At 50.3% G+C, this 13,511-nt stretch overlaps 1 protein-coding gene across 1 annotated transcript in view; it reads right to left on the bottom strand.

Annotated features, from left to right (window-relative positions):
* The window catches only part of igf2bp1 (insulin-like growth factor 2 mRNA binding protein 1), a 146,324-nt gene that overhangs the window by 30,426 nt on the left and 102,387 nt on the right, over window positions 1–13,511 (bottom strand). The window contains exons 4-8 of the mRNA XM_052038666.1: window positions 9,450–9,501; window positions 6,390–6,453; window positions 4,426–4,692; window positions 3,440–3,574; window positions 1,748–1,870 (exon numbers count right to left, since the gene is read on the bottom strand). Coding sequence (XP_051894626.1) covers window positions 1,748–1,870; window positions 3,440–3,574; window positions 4,426–4,692; window positions 6,390–6,453; window positions 9,450–9,501 — 641 coding nt within the window. The remainder of the gene's footprint in view (window positions 1–1,747; window positions 1,871–3,439; window positions 3,575–4,425; window positions 4,693–6,389; window positions 6,454–9,449; window positions 9,502–13,511) is intronic.

The following is a 13,511-nucleotide window of genomic DNA, read 5'->3' as shown; positions in this document are numbered from 1 at the left end:
CCTGACACAAACCAGCCTCCCCTTCGTCTACACTTCCCGCTGCCTCTGGAGAGCAGCCATCATAATCAAGGACCCCTCCCATCCCGGACATTCTCTCTTCTCCCTCTTCCCGTCGGGCAGGAGACACAAAAGCCTGAAAGTGCGAACCACCAGGCTCAAGGACAGCTTCTACCCCGCTGATATCAGACTCTTGAACGGACCGCTCATAGGCTAAAGGTGAATTCTTGATCTCCCAATCTACCTCGTCGTGGCCCTTTCACTTTGTATGTCTGCCTGCACTGCACTTTCTCTGTAACTGGAACACTATATTCTGCACTCTGCTTTCTTTTCACTATCTTTATTAAATGACATTTGGCACAATCTGTCTGCACGGCACAAAACACAAAAGCTTTTCACTATCTGGGTACACCTGACAATAATGAAACCAATAAATATATTCAAGAAGGACATGGCTTCAGGGTGAAAGGGGAAAGGTTTCGGGGGAACATTGGAGGAACTTCTTCACTCAGAGAGTGGTGGGAGTGTGGAACAAGCTGCCATCTGACGTGGTAAGTGCGGGTCACTCTTAAGTTGTAAGAATAAATTGGATAGATACATGGACAGGAGAGGTCTGGAGGGTTATGGACTGGGTGCAGGTCAATGAGACTAGTGGAATAAGGTTTCGGCACAGACTAGAAGGGCCGAATGGCCTGTTTTCTGTGCTGTAGTGTTCTATGGTTCTAAGGAGTTGGATATTTTTCTCGAGGGATCCAGGGTTTGGGGAGAATGTTGGAGGAGGGGAGTGAACTTGCATGTTCAGCCATGTCCATATTGAATGGCAGAAGCAGGTTTGAAGGGCTGAATGGCTTGGTCCTGACCCTGTGTCATTGAAAGGGGTCTCAGCATTCACTAAGCAAGGTTTTCACCCTTGTTCTCTGGTCAAATGTGGGCCATCAAACTAGCCAACATCAAAGGTGGGGGGAGGGGTAGGTTGGAGGGGAGGGTGATGAGGGTGAGTAGGGAGCCTCTTGGAGGACTGGTGTGGAGGCAGGAGAAGAACTTTCGGTCCCCTGTGTCCTACCATAGAAAAGGAGAACAGACCACCTCAGTGGCTGCTGCTGGTTCAGCTACAGCCAGGCAGCCTGAGCACATCGAGGGAGAAGTGTTGATGCGTTAACACGGTAGTGTGGGGACACGCATGGTAGTGCAGCGGTTAGCGTAACGCTATTACAGTGCCAGCGACCCGGGTTCAATTCCCGCAGCTGTCTGAAAGGAATTTGTACATTCTCCACGTGACTGCGTGGGTTTCCTCCGGCTGCTCCGGTTTCCTCCCACATTCCAAAGATGTACAGGTTGGGAAGTTGTGGGCGTGCTATGCTGGCGACGGAAGCGTGGCAACAGTTGCGGGCGGCCCCCAGAACACTCTACGCAAACGATGCATTTCACTGTGTGTTTCGATGTACATGTGACTAATAAAGAAATCTTATAAAAAGATAAACAGGAAGGAGAAAGAACTCAGACAGGGGCTGTGGAGAGGTGAAGTGGAGACAGGAGCGTAAACCACCAGCAGGGCTGAAAGGCCTCGGCCAGCCCTGCGTAGCTCGGGCACTGCGTCACCCCGCCCTAAGGCACTAAAGCAGCAGCTTGGGGTGGAACAGGGCTCCACGGCAGGGGAGGGCAAACCAGACCAGGGCCCTGTCTAATTACTTTCTGACTGACCCTCCACTCCCGGGCCTGGTTGGAGAAGCATCAGCGGCCAGGCACTTACGGAGAGATTGTGATTTTTGTTTCTGTGTCTTGTTCCACCTTCTTCAGATTCCGGCCCTCCTTCCCTATCAACCTGCCAACAAAGTTATTATGTGCCAGAATCTTCAATGGAACCTCCTCAGCCCTGCAGAGACAAAAAAAAATCACAGAAAACAGGCAATTCAGGGAGGAAGTATATAGATGAGATCTGAAGGGTGCAGGTTATATCAGAGTGTTGCAGTGTGGGGTGTATCAGTTACAGTGAGGGGTGTAGGGATCAGAGAGTTACAGTGTGGGGTGTGGGGTGTATCAGAGAGTTACAGTGAGGGGTGTGGGGTGCATCAGAGTGTTACAGTGTGGGGTATGGGGTGTATCAGTGTTACAGTGAGGGGTGTATCAGAGTGTTACAGTGAGGGGTGTGGGGTGTATCAGAGTGTTACAGTGTGGGGTGTGGGGTGTATCAGTGTTACAGTGAGGGGTGTATCAGAGTGTTACAGTGAGGGGTGTGGGGTGTATCAGTGTTACAGTGACGGGTGTATCAGAGTGTTACAGTGAGGGGTGTGGGGTGTATCAGTGTTACAGTGTGGGGTGTGGGGTGTATCAATGTTACAGTGAGGGGTGTATCAGTGTTACAGTGAGGGTGTGGGGTGTGTCAGTGTTACAGTGAGGGGTGTATCAGTATTACAGTGAGGGTGTGGGGTGTGTCAGTGTTACAGTGAGGGGTGTATCAGAGTGTTACAGTGAGGGGTGTGGGGTGTATCAGTGTTACAGTGTGGGGTGTGGGGTGTATCAGTGTTACAGTGAGGGGTGTATCAGTGTTACAGTGAGGGGTGTGGGGTGTATCAGTATTACAGTGAGGGTGTGGGGTGTGTCAGTGTTACAGTGAGGGGTGTAGGGATCAGAGAGTTACAGTGAGGGGTGTGGGGTGTATCAGTGTTACAGTGAGGGTGTGGGGTGTGTCAGTGTTACAGTGAGGGGTGTAGGGATCAGAGAGTTACAGTGAGGGGTGTGGGGTGTATCAGTGTTACAGTGAGGGGTGTGGGGTGTATCAGTGTTACAGTGTGGGGTGTGGGGTGTATCAGTGTTACAGTGAGGGGTGTATCAGTGTTACAGTGAGGGGTGTGGGGTGTATCAGTGTTACAGTGAGGGGTGTATCAGTATTACAGTGTGGGGTGTGGGGTGTATCAGTGTTACAGTGAGGGGTGTATCAGTATTACAGTGTGGGGTGTGGGGTGTATCAGTGTTACAGTGAGGGTGTGGGGTGTATCAGTGTTACAGTGAGGGGTGTATCAGTGTTACAGTGAGGGGTGTGGGGTGTATCAGTGTTACAGTGAGGGGTGTATCAGTATTACAGTGTGGGGTGTGGGGTGTATCAGTGTTACAGTGAGGGGTGTATCAGTATTACAGTGTGGGGTGTGGGGTGTATCAGTGTTACAGTGAGGGGTGTATCAGTATTACAGTGTGGGGTGTGGGGTGTATCAGTGTTACAGTGAGGGTGTGGGGTGTATCAGTGTTACAGTGAGGGGTGTATCAGTATTACAGTGTGGGGTGTGGGGTGTATCAGTGTTACAGTGAGGGTGTGGGGTGTATCAGTGTTACAGTGAGGGGTGTATCAGGATGTTACAGTGAGGGTGCAGGGTGTATCATGTGATACAGGGGCACGTGTCTGTCACCTGGTGTGAATGGTTGCCATGACTGTTGCCAGGTTACCTACATTTTGGTTGCCTGCGCTTCCTGTTGCATGATGTCCAGGATCATCCTACAGGCAGCCGAACAGCCCTCTGCGGTGGAGTGAATGCTGATGGGTTTCTCTGCTGCTCCTGCGTTCTCCTTCCGATGGACATCGATCCTGCGCGAGGACACTCGGTGTGGGTGGTCACCTCTCCCGTCACTCCACCCTGAGTCCTCCCCTCCCCTCTCTCGCCTTCCTTCCACTGACCTTCCCCAGAACTGCCACCCTTCCCTACCCTCCTCCCACACACCCTCCACCCTCTCACCTTCTCCCCAGCACGTCCCTTTCACTCCTCACGTAATCACACCATTTTGGATCACAGACCATGGTTTAGGAAGTCGCTGGTTCAGTGGCTGCGGGTGGGACACCACTGTGGATGTCTCCACAGAGTCACAAGAGACTGCAGATGCTGGTTGCTGACAGTGGTCCAGGTGAAGGGTCTCAAGAAATGTTGACTGTCCATTTCCCTCCACAGATGCTGCCTGACCCGCTAAGTTCGGCCCACAGAGTCCGCGCCAACCATCAACCACACACTTACCCTAATCCTACAGTAATCCCGCTTTTTTTAAAACTCCACCCCCAATCACCCACACACCAGGGGAGATTTACGGTGACTAATTAACCGCAAGTCATTGGGACATGACAGGAAACCGGAGCACCCATAGGAAACCCACGCGGTCACAGGAAGGACATGCAAACTCCACGCAGACAGCACCGGAGGTCAGGTTTGAACCCTGGTCTCCACTGCTGTGAGGCAGTGGCACTACCAGCTGTGCCACTGTGCAGAAGGACTACAGTAGTTCAAGAAGACCACCCCCACCGTGCCAAGGGCAATCAGGGAGAGGCAATAAATACTGGCCTTGCCGGCAATTGACAGATCCCAAAAATGAGTAAATAAGAAAGAGGAGCAGGGAGTGGATCCTCCACAAACAGCTCGGACAGCACAAGGCGAGGTACCGCGATCTTACTTGGATTGTGTCTGTTTCGTGATATTTCGAATGGTGGCTCCTTCCTTCCCAATGATGGCCCCCACAAACTGGGTGGGGACCAGAATCCGTAGAGGAATGTCAAACTGCTGCTTCATGGGGGTGGCGGAGCCTTGCTGGGGGGGACCCCTCCCACTGAAGCCTCTGCGGCCCATCTCTTGCCCCTGCTGCACTGCCTGCTCATCTGGGATGTAGGTGACGGTCAGACTGTAGGTCTCCAGCTGATGGCCGTTCAGTTTGGATATTGCTCTGAGGGAAAGAGAAAAGACGCCGTTTATTCTCGGGTTGAACTGCGTGGAAATTATCGCTCAGGAGCAGGTCACTGGCTCAGCCGTGCCTCTGTTTAAGCTCCACTTCTTCAACAGAAACAGGCATTGATGGACATACCCAGCAAGTCAGGCAGAATCTGCACCAACCATGTGCTGACCATCAAGTAAGAAACGTTGACTTTTTCTCTCTCCACAGAGGCTACCTGACCTGCTGAGTGTTTCCAGCTTTTTATCTCATAGTCCTGTTTGTTAAGTCCACCAATAATGGATTTGTTAAATTCTATTTGACCCCAATCCCTATCCCTGTTTACTAAGAGAATGGATGTTACTCCTTGGAATAGAGGTGGAGGAGGTTGACCAGGATGGTAATTGGGCTCAGGGACACCAGTTCGAAAGAAACTTAGAAAAGCTCCGATTGTCCTCCTTAGACGGTGAAGACTAGTCAGACTAAATTAGTGCAAAAAAGATTTACGAGGATGTTGCCTGGACTCAAGGGATTGGGTTACAGGAAGAGGTTGGGCAGGCTTGGACTTTATTCATTGGGGTGTAGGAGACTGAGGGGTGACCTTGTAGAGGTGTATAAACTCATGAGGGGCATAGATAGGATGAATGCACTCAGTCTTTTTCCCAGAAAAAGGGAACCATAAACTAGGGGGCATAGGTTTAAGGTGAGAGTGGAAAAATTTAAAAGGGACCTGAAGGGTAACTTCTTCACACAGAACGCGGTGTGTACATGGAACGAGCTGCCAGAGAAAGTAGTTGAGGCAGTACAGTGACAACATTTAAAAGACAGTTGGATAAGTCCATGGATAGGAAAGGTTTAGAGGGATACGGGCCAAACGCGGGCAAATGGGACCAGCTTAGATGAGCACCTTGGTCAGCATGGACGAGTTGGGCCAAAGGTCCTGCTTCTGTGCTGTATTACTCTGTGACTCTATGAAATATGGAGAAATTGTTTTCAATGGCCAGAAGTTCAGAGGCAGGAAACATAGATCAAAAGTGACTGGCAAAAGCTCGCGAGGGGATTGGAGGAGAATGTTCTGGGTTGAACTGTGATCTGGGACTCAATGGTGCAAGCAACAGCAACTCTCAACAGGGAAAGAGGCAACTGCTTGAAAGAGATGGTCAGCAGACCACTGGGGAAAGAGCTGGGGATGGGACCAATTGGAGAGTTCCTTCAAAGGGCGGGGGGGGGGGGGGGGGGGTAGGCTGGTAGCACAGTGGTTAATTTACCAGACTCGGAATTAAGAGGCCTGGGCAAACATCCAGAGTCAAAAGTTCAACTCCTGCTACAACCGTTGTGGGATTTTGTTCAGTTAATTAAATAATCTGGATTTTAGAAAAATCACCCTCATTCATGGTGAAGTTACCAGATTGTCATAAATAACCCCTGGTTCACTAATGGTCTACAAGAAGAAAGCTGTGATCCTTACCTAGACTGGCCTATTGTGATTCCAGACCCACATCAATGTGGTTGACTTGTACCTACCCTGTGAAATGACCCAGCAAGTCACTCAGCTCCAACCCAACTGCCGTGCAGGTCAGGAAGGGGCTCACTCCCACCTTCTCAATTGTGCCTGTAACTTGTTGTTCTGGTCACATCCTGAAAAATGAGTGACCAAAGCAACAAGTTACAGGCACAATGGACCAAATGCTGTGCAAGTCTGTGATACTCACTGCCTGGCTTGGTCCTTGGTCCCATATGTAACATTCACCACTGCCGATTCCGTTTCTGTGTTAACTGGAGAAGGAGGAAAACAAGGTTAACAGTCACTCCCAAGACGGTGTGAATTCTGCCACTGAATCACCGTGCGTGGTTCCAAATTCAGAGCTGTGCTACACTGCAGCCTGTTTAAGAACTGTACACTGAAAGATTATTTTAAAAATAACCCAGCATCACGAATAAGAACTATTATTGTTATACAGGAAGGCAGGAGAGTGGGCAGGGTTGGGAGCACTTCACCGAGGAACTAAACATTCCATCTGATTACTGCCTCCCCCTCACTCACTGCCCTCAGTCTCCACTCCCTCCATGTCTCACTCTCTCCCTCCCCCACTGCCTCCCACACTCCCCTCTCAGATCCTCCCTCACCCCCACACTCATTCAATTTATTCCACCACTCACTCCCCACTTCTTTCCCCTTCACTGATTCACTCCCTCAGGAGATCCAAGAGCCTGAGGGCACGAACCACCAGACTCGAGGACGGCTTCAGTCCCGCTGTTATCAGACTCTCGAGCAGACCTCCCATAGGTTTGAAGAACTCTTGGTCGCTCGATCTACCTCGTCGTGGCCCTTGCACTTTATTTACCACCTCGACGTACTTATGAATGGAACAATCTGTCTGGGCGGCACACAGGCAAAAGCTTTTCACTGTATCTTGGTACATGTGACAATAATAAGCCAATTACCAATGGCTCTCCCCACCTTCCCTCATGCACTTCTCATTCGCACTTCAGTCCCATACTGAGAAGCAGTAAAGAGGAGCCTGTCCCAGTCGTGGTATTGCCTTGCCCATTCTCCTTGCCTGATACCGAGGAGCACTAACAGGACCATTTGGCCGGCTCCCCCACTCAGGTGGTTTGCCCTGCCTGATTTTGTCCCTATTCAGATTTCTTATCAACAGTGGATTTTCCTTCCTACTTCTCATTCAACTAGAATCCTGAGCTCCTGGAGGCCTGCCAGTCCCAGCTGCAGTGTTGACTTGGGCTGCGCGGTTTGTGGTTAGGATTTGGCTTCAAGTTCAATGGGCTTCAGTCATTTTGGGTCAAAGCCAAGTGGCTCCTTCTTCCTCATCACAGTCACTCCCATATCGCACTCAGCATCTAAATTGGGCCGGGCATGTTTCCCCGGCTGATGCTTATTCCACCTGTGCCTCTGGTCCATGACTCAGCGCTCAGTCACTGCCGCGGGCGCCGCATTCACCGACAAGTCGGCCGGGGTCCCACCGAGCGGTGCCGAGGTGCCACAGAGTATCAGACCCTCTGCCAGCTCCTGCTCACTATACTCCACAGGAAGTGAGTGACTGTTTGGGTTTTGACCGGATACGGTGACATCGTCAACTGCAGCAGTCCCGAGGTGGAGTGGCCAGTCCGCACCCGTCCAGAGGGACAACCTCAGCCTAAATCCGCCTGGCAGGAAACTGATGGGACTGGGTTTCACATTCTCGGTATGAGAGGGAGATCGCTAACACCTCCCAGCCCTGGGGAAATAGGCAGTGGGTTAATGAGAACGTCAGTCGCACAGACCTGCTGTGGATGGATGTAAGTGCGTGCTACTGAGCTCCTGAGCTTTCCTTCTATTGAAGCTACAATTGACTGGAAGTTAATTTCCAGGCAGCTATATCAGCTGAAAACTTATATTAACTTATAAACATTTGAATTAGGAGCAGTAGTAGGCAATTCACCCCTTGAGTATGCAATGATCTTGGGTAATCTGATCGCTAGCTCAGCTTGAGGATGAGGTGAGGGGCTGGGAGGGGAGAACTGTATGAACTGGGACGCAGGCAGCAGCACTTGGCTGGTCTCAGCAAGGCAAGGGGGACGGAACAGGTCAGGGGTGGGGGAGTTATGGATGCAGGAGCAGGAAATCGAATGGATGCGCAGTGGCAGTCAAGGTTCAGTTCCCAGATAATTATCGGGGAGGATGATGGTGTCACTGGCTGGGGAACGGGGCTGGAGACACTGGGAGGGGGTGGTGGTCAGGGAACAGGGATCAGGGAAAAGGACTGGCGACGGGATCAGGGAGTGGGGGGAAGGATACAGGGTCAGGGAACAGGACTGGGGATGGGGGTTGGGGAACGGGGAGGAGACAGGGGTCGGGGAATGGGACCAGCAACGGGATCGGGGAGGTGGGGGGGGAGGAAATGGGGGGTCAGGGAACAGGACTGGGGATGGGGGTCGGGTAACGGGCGAGCAGACGGGGGTCAGGGAAGGTGCTGGAGATGGGGTTGGGGAACGGAACTGGAGACAGTGGTCAGGGAATGGGGGAGGAGACAGGGTTAGGGAATGGGGACAATGGCTTTGTTCTCCCTGCTACTTAATTAGTGGAAATTTATGCCCTGTTGAGCCAGCAGTGGGACAGTGATAGGGTCAGAGGTTGCGGGGTGAGGGAGGGCTCAGTGTCAGCACGTACCTGGGGAGAGGGGTTTTTCCGAGGGGTGAGTGGGTGAGTGTGGCTGTGTGTATGGTGTTGCCAATGGGTGTGTATCTGTTTCGGGATGTGGAGGTTCTTGGTGGGTGTGTGAGGGGAGGAGGCAAATGTGGAGTGCATGAGACGTGTGTGTGTGTGTGTGTGTGTGTGTGTGTGTGTGCGTGTGTGTGTCTATGTAGGGTTGTATCATGAGAGTCAATGGCCTTGTGTGCAAGAAAGGGTTGTAGAGAAAGTGGAGGGTGGGGTTGATGGGAGTGCTGAGAGCTGGCATAGACTCAATGGGCTGAATGGCCTCCTATGTTATGAGAGAGTTGAGAACCTGAGGTCAGTGTCCGGGGTCTTACCTGTTTCAGCTCTGGTACAGTCTGCCTCATGCACATCTCCAGCTTTCATAGGGCAAACTCTCCCCAAGGTTCCACTCGGGTGAGGTTGAGATTGTACAGCACGGCGGTGGATGTACTGAGTTCCCATCAGTGGTGAGATCACATTCTCTGCTACCCTACCCCACCCACCTGAGCCCAGAGATCACTGAGGGTTGCACAGTGTGCAAGAGGCCAACTGTTGATGTAATAAAAGGATCACAAACCTTGCTCACAGCTTTCCACAGCTCCATGCTGGGCTAACAATCCATCCAACACCTGTCAAAGACACACAGACATGCACACGGTGAGGAACACTGAGGCAAGGAGCAGAATGCAGTTCCGATAACACGTTAGAACGAACAGAAATTCAACTGCAGAAGGTCGTTTGGCCCATTGTACCTGTGCTACAATCCCAAACTCATTCAGCTCCCCACCACTTGCCCCGTTACTTCATGATTCAGACACACGGGAGGTGAAGAATGCCCCACAATTTGAAATGACAAAAATATACAGTATATTTGTGGCGTGTACACGTTTGTCTACACGTATGTGGCTCTGTGTGTGTCAGTGTGTATACACATGTATAATTGCAAGGATCCTTATCTGTTTGTGTGTGTGTGTGTGTGTGTTGCATGCATGTGTTATGGTTTGTGTGTGTGCTGTATGTGTGTGCACACACACAGCATGTGTCTGTGTATAAGAGTATTGTGTGCATGTGATGGGTTTGCGTGTATATTGGTTGTGTGTGTTGCATGCATCGTGTGTATGGTGTGCATGTGATGGGTATGTGTGTATGTGTGTATTTGTGTGTGTGCGTGCATGTGTGTGTGTGCATGCATGCGTGAGTGTGTGTGTGTGTGCATGTGTGCGTGCATGCACGTGTGTGTGTTTGTGTGTGTTGCATGCATGTGTTATGGTTTGTGTGTGTGTGCTGTATGTGTGTGCACACACACACAGCATGTGTCTGTGTGCAAGTGTATTGTGTGCATGTGATGGGTTTGCATGTATATTGATTGTGTGTGTTGCATGCATCGTGTGTATGGTGTGCATGTGATGGGTATGTGTGTATGTGTGTATTTGTGTGTGTGTGCGTGCATGCATGAGTGTGTGTGCGTGTGTGTGTGCGTGCATGTGTGTGCATGCATGTGTGTGTGTGCGTGTGCGCGCGCACGCATGTGTGTGTGCCTATAGCTGGGGGCACAATAAGCATTCCCAAGGTGGTCTGTGCCGTGGGTGGTAGGAGGAGGTCGACTGTGCTTTTGTCTGCCCCTTATAAAGGGGGTCACTGTTCACAGACTTATCAATGAGAGCGAGACCAGGAAGGAACCATTCAGAGGCACAAACGCACAGCTTGCTTCTCCAGATCCAGAGGGGCAGACTGAGGTGGCGCCTCAATGAGCAGTCCAGGTATAATCTCCATTTTACAGTTGGTTTCAGCCTACTGCGTAAATCTTCCTCAAAGCGCGGGGAGCGACCAGTCTTGGCAGCTGTTGTGGACAGCCTGCGTTCCATTGCTGTTTGGAGCTCAGAGCCATCAGCTGGATGTCAGGACTTACATTCAATCCTTTACTAGTGGAAATAAGAAACTAAATGCTAGGAAACTGAAACTGAAAATAAAACCTGCCAGTTAGTCTCAGCCAAGAAGCAAGGGAAACTGGGTTAATGAAAGTCAAATAAACTGCAGATTCTGAAAATGTGCAACTGAAGCAGAAAATGCTGGAAACACTTAGCAAGTCAGGCAGCATCCGAGGAAAGAGAACCAGGGTTAACGCTGCAGGTCAAAGATCTTTGTCAGACCTGAACCAGAAACTCCGTTTCTCCCTCAGCGTATGCTGCCTGGTTTGCTGGATGTTTCCCGCATTTTCTGTTTCACTTTACCCTTGTTTTAGTGTGAAGTCACTTCGAGAGAGTTGGGGTTAAACTCTTCCACCTCTCACACCTCCTGATCCATGCAACCTCCTCCCTGAGCTCTGGGACACCACCCTTAAACCTCCCTCATACCTTCCCCATTTGTGTGTTGCCTCATCCAACCCATCCCTTTGTCCAAACTAGTGGTCACCTTCTTGGGCTCAGCGCAACTTCTGGTCCAATAGGACAGCTCTGATGTTTGCAGTGGTTTCCCTGGGTATAGGCATTAGGTAAATGAAGTTGTTGTGAGAGATCAGGGGACATTTTAATGAGGTAGAAGGTAACGTTGCAGCTCTGTAAAACCCCAGTTAGACCACAGTTAGAGTATTGTGTTCAGTTCTGGTCACCTCATTATAGGAAGGATGTGGAGATGATGCAGAGGAGATTTACCAGGATGCGGCCTGGATTAGAGAACATATCTTAGGAGGAAAGGTTGAGTGAGCTAGGGCTTTTCTCTTTGGAGCGACGCAGGATGAGAGCGACTTGATAGAGGTGTATAAGGTTATGAGGGGCATAGATCGAGTAGACAGCCAGCACCTTTCCCCCAGGGCGGCAGTGGCCAATAACAGAGGACATCCGTTTAAGGTCAATGTTCAGGGGAGATGTCAGAGGTAGGTTCTTTACACAGAGAGTGGTGGGTGCCTGGAACGCATGGCCGGGGGTGGTGGTAGAGGCTGATACGACAGGGACATTGAAAAGATTCTTAGATAGGCACATGGATGTGAGAAAAATGGAGGGTTATGGGCCATGCAGGAGGGAAGGGTTAGATTCATCGGGGAGTGGGTGTTTATATAGTTCGGCACAGCATCGTGGGCCGAAGGGCCTGTACTGTGCTGTACTGTTCCACGTTCTATGTTCTAGAAGAAGAGAAGAAGGGAAGTTACACACAAACCAACTGCAGTGAAGGAGTTAGTGGGATTGAGGCTCAATAAACTGCCTCTTCACCACACGCCCCAAACTGGAAAGCCTGAGATAGGCCCTAATTTGGACTGTTTTTACGTTTGACACTTTTCCCTTTTACACATACAAATTAAAACATCCTACCTGGAGGGATTGAGTTATAAGGAGAGGGTGGATAGGCTGGGACTGTTTTCCCTGGAGTAAAGGAGGCTGAAGGGTGACCTTACAGAGGTTTATAAAATCATGAGGGTCAGAGATAAGGTGGAGGGTCAAAGTCTTTTTCCCAAGGTTGGGGAGTCTAAAACTAGAGGGCATAAGGTGTAAGGTGAGAGGGGAAAGATTTAAAGGGGACCTGAGGGGGAAGTTTTGGGTATATGGAACGAACGAACTGCCAGAGGAAGTGGTAGAGGTGGGTACAATTAAAACGTTTAAAAGACATTAGGACAGGCACATGGATAGGAAAGGTTTAGAGGGATATGGGCCAAACGCAGACAACTAGGATTAGCATAGATGGGCATCTTGGTCAGCATGGACAAGTTGGGCTGAAGGGCCTGTTGCCCTGCTGTATGACTCTGTGAATCTATGAATGCCACTAAAGTTTGCCCTCTCGAATTTCCAGCCCTACTGCCAGGCCAAACAGAACAATAGGTGAAGCAGCAGGAACAAGGCCAGGAGGGGGCTTACTCCACCCCTCAGAACACCAACAGAGTGACTTAGTATAACATTGGGTGCCTACCCCTTTACGAATTGCACTAGAACTGCTCCCTCTGTGCAGAACTGAAGTGAACCAGTTTACCTAACCGGTGGTAGATACACAGTAAAGAAATGCAGCCTCTCTCCTCTGTAAATTCTTCTGTTTAACAAAGCACTTTGTTACTTTGAACCACCAATAGTTTTTTTAGTTCCTCAGGGAAAGATGCTGAGAGAAATGTCCTTAAACTGAGAAATGAGCTCCTCATTTACACCAGTAAAGGGCCTGACAGCTCGTTTAAGTGATTCCGAGGAAATCATCTAACATAATCTGGAATGGACATTTTTCAGAAAACCTTTAGATAGCCTCTCACCTCAGAAGTGAGCCTCCTTGTTCATTAACTAGGAGGGGCCAGGTCCAAATTCCGTCCCAATATGTTGTCACCCACCCTAATAGGAAACATTCTAGCTATTCACTGACATTCCTCAGAGGGAGGAAATCTGCCCTTCCTTACCAGTCTGGTCTACAAGTGACTCTCACCCCACAGTGGGTGTCTCCTAAATATCTCCTGAAATGGCCCAGCCAGCAGCTCTGCACTTGGACAGTTGCGGATGGCAATAAATGCTGACTGTGTCTGTGATGAGTAATCAAAAAGAACCAGATTCCTATGAACCAAGACATCCAGTCCCTGAGAAAAGGACTTAAAACAGGGCCTCCATATGTGGACATTGTTCTCCAAGAATTCAACAGGTTTCAGCTAAAGACTGCAGTCCTTAGGAGTCGGGCA

The sequence above is a fragment of the Pristis pectinata genome, chromosome 25 (genome assembly GCF_009764475.1).
Source record: "Pristis pectinata isolate sPriPec2 chromosome 25, sPriPec2.1.pri, whole genome shotgun sequence".
NCBI classification, from domain to species: domain Eukaryota; kingdom Metazoa; phylum Chordata; class Chondrichthyes; order Rhinopristiformes; family Pristidae; genus Pristis; species Pristis pectinata.
The sequence above is the reverse complement of the archived record's forward strand: the minus strand, read 5'-3'. Positions and strand labels throughout refer to the sequence as shown.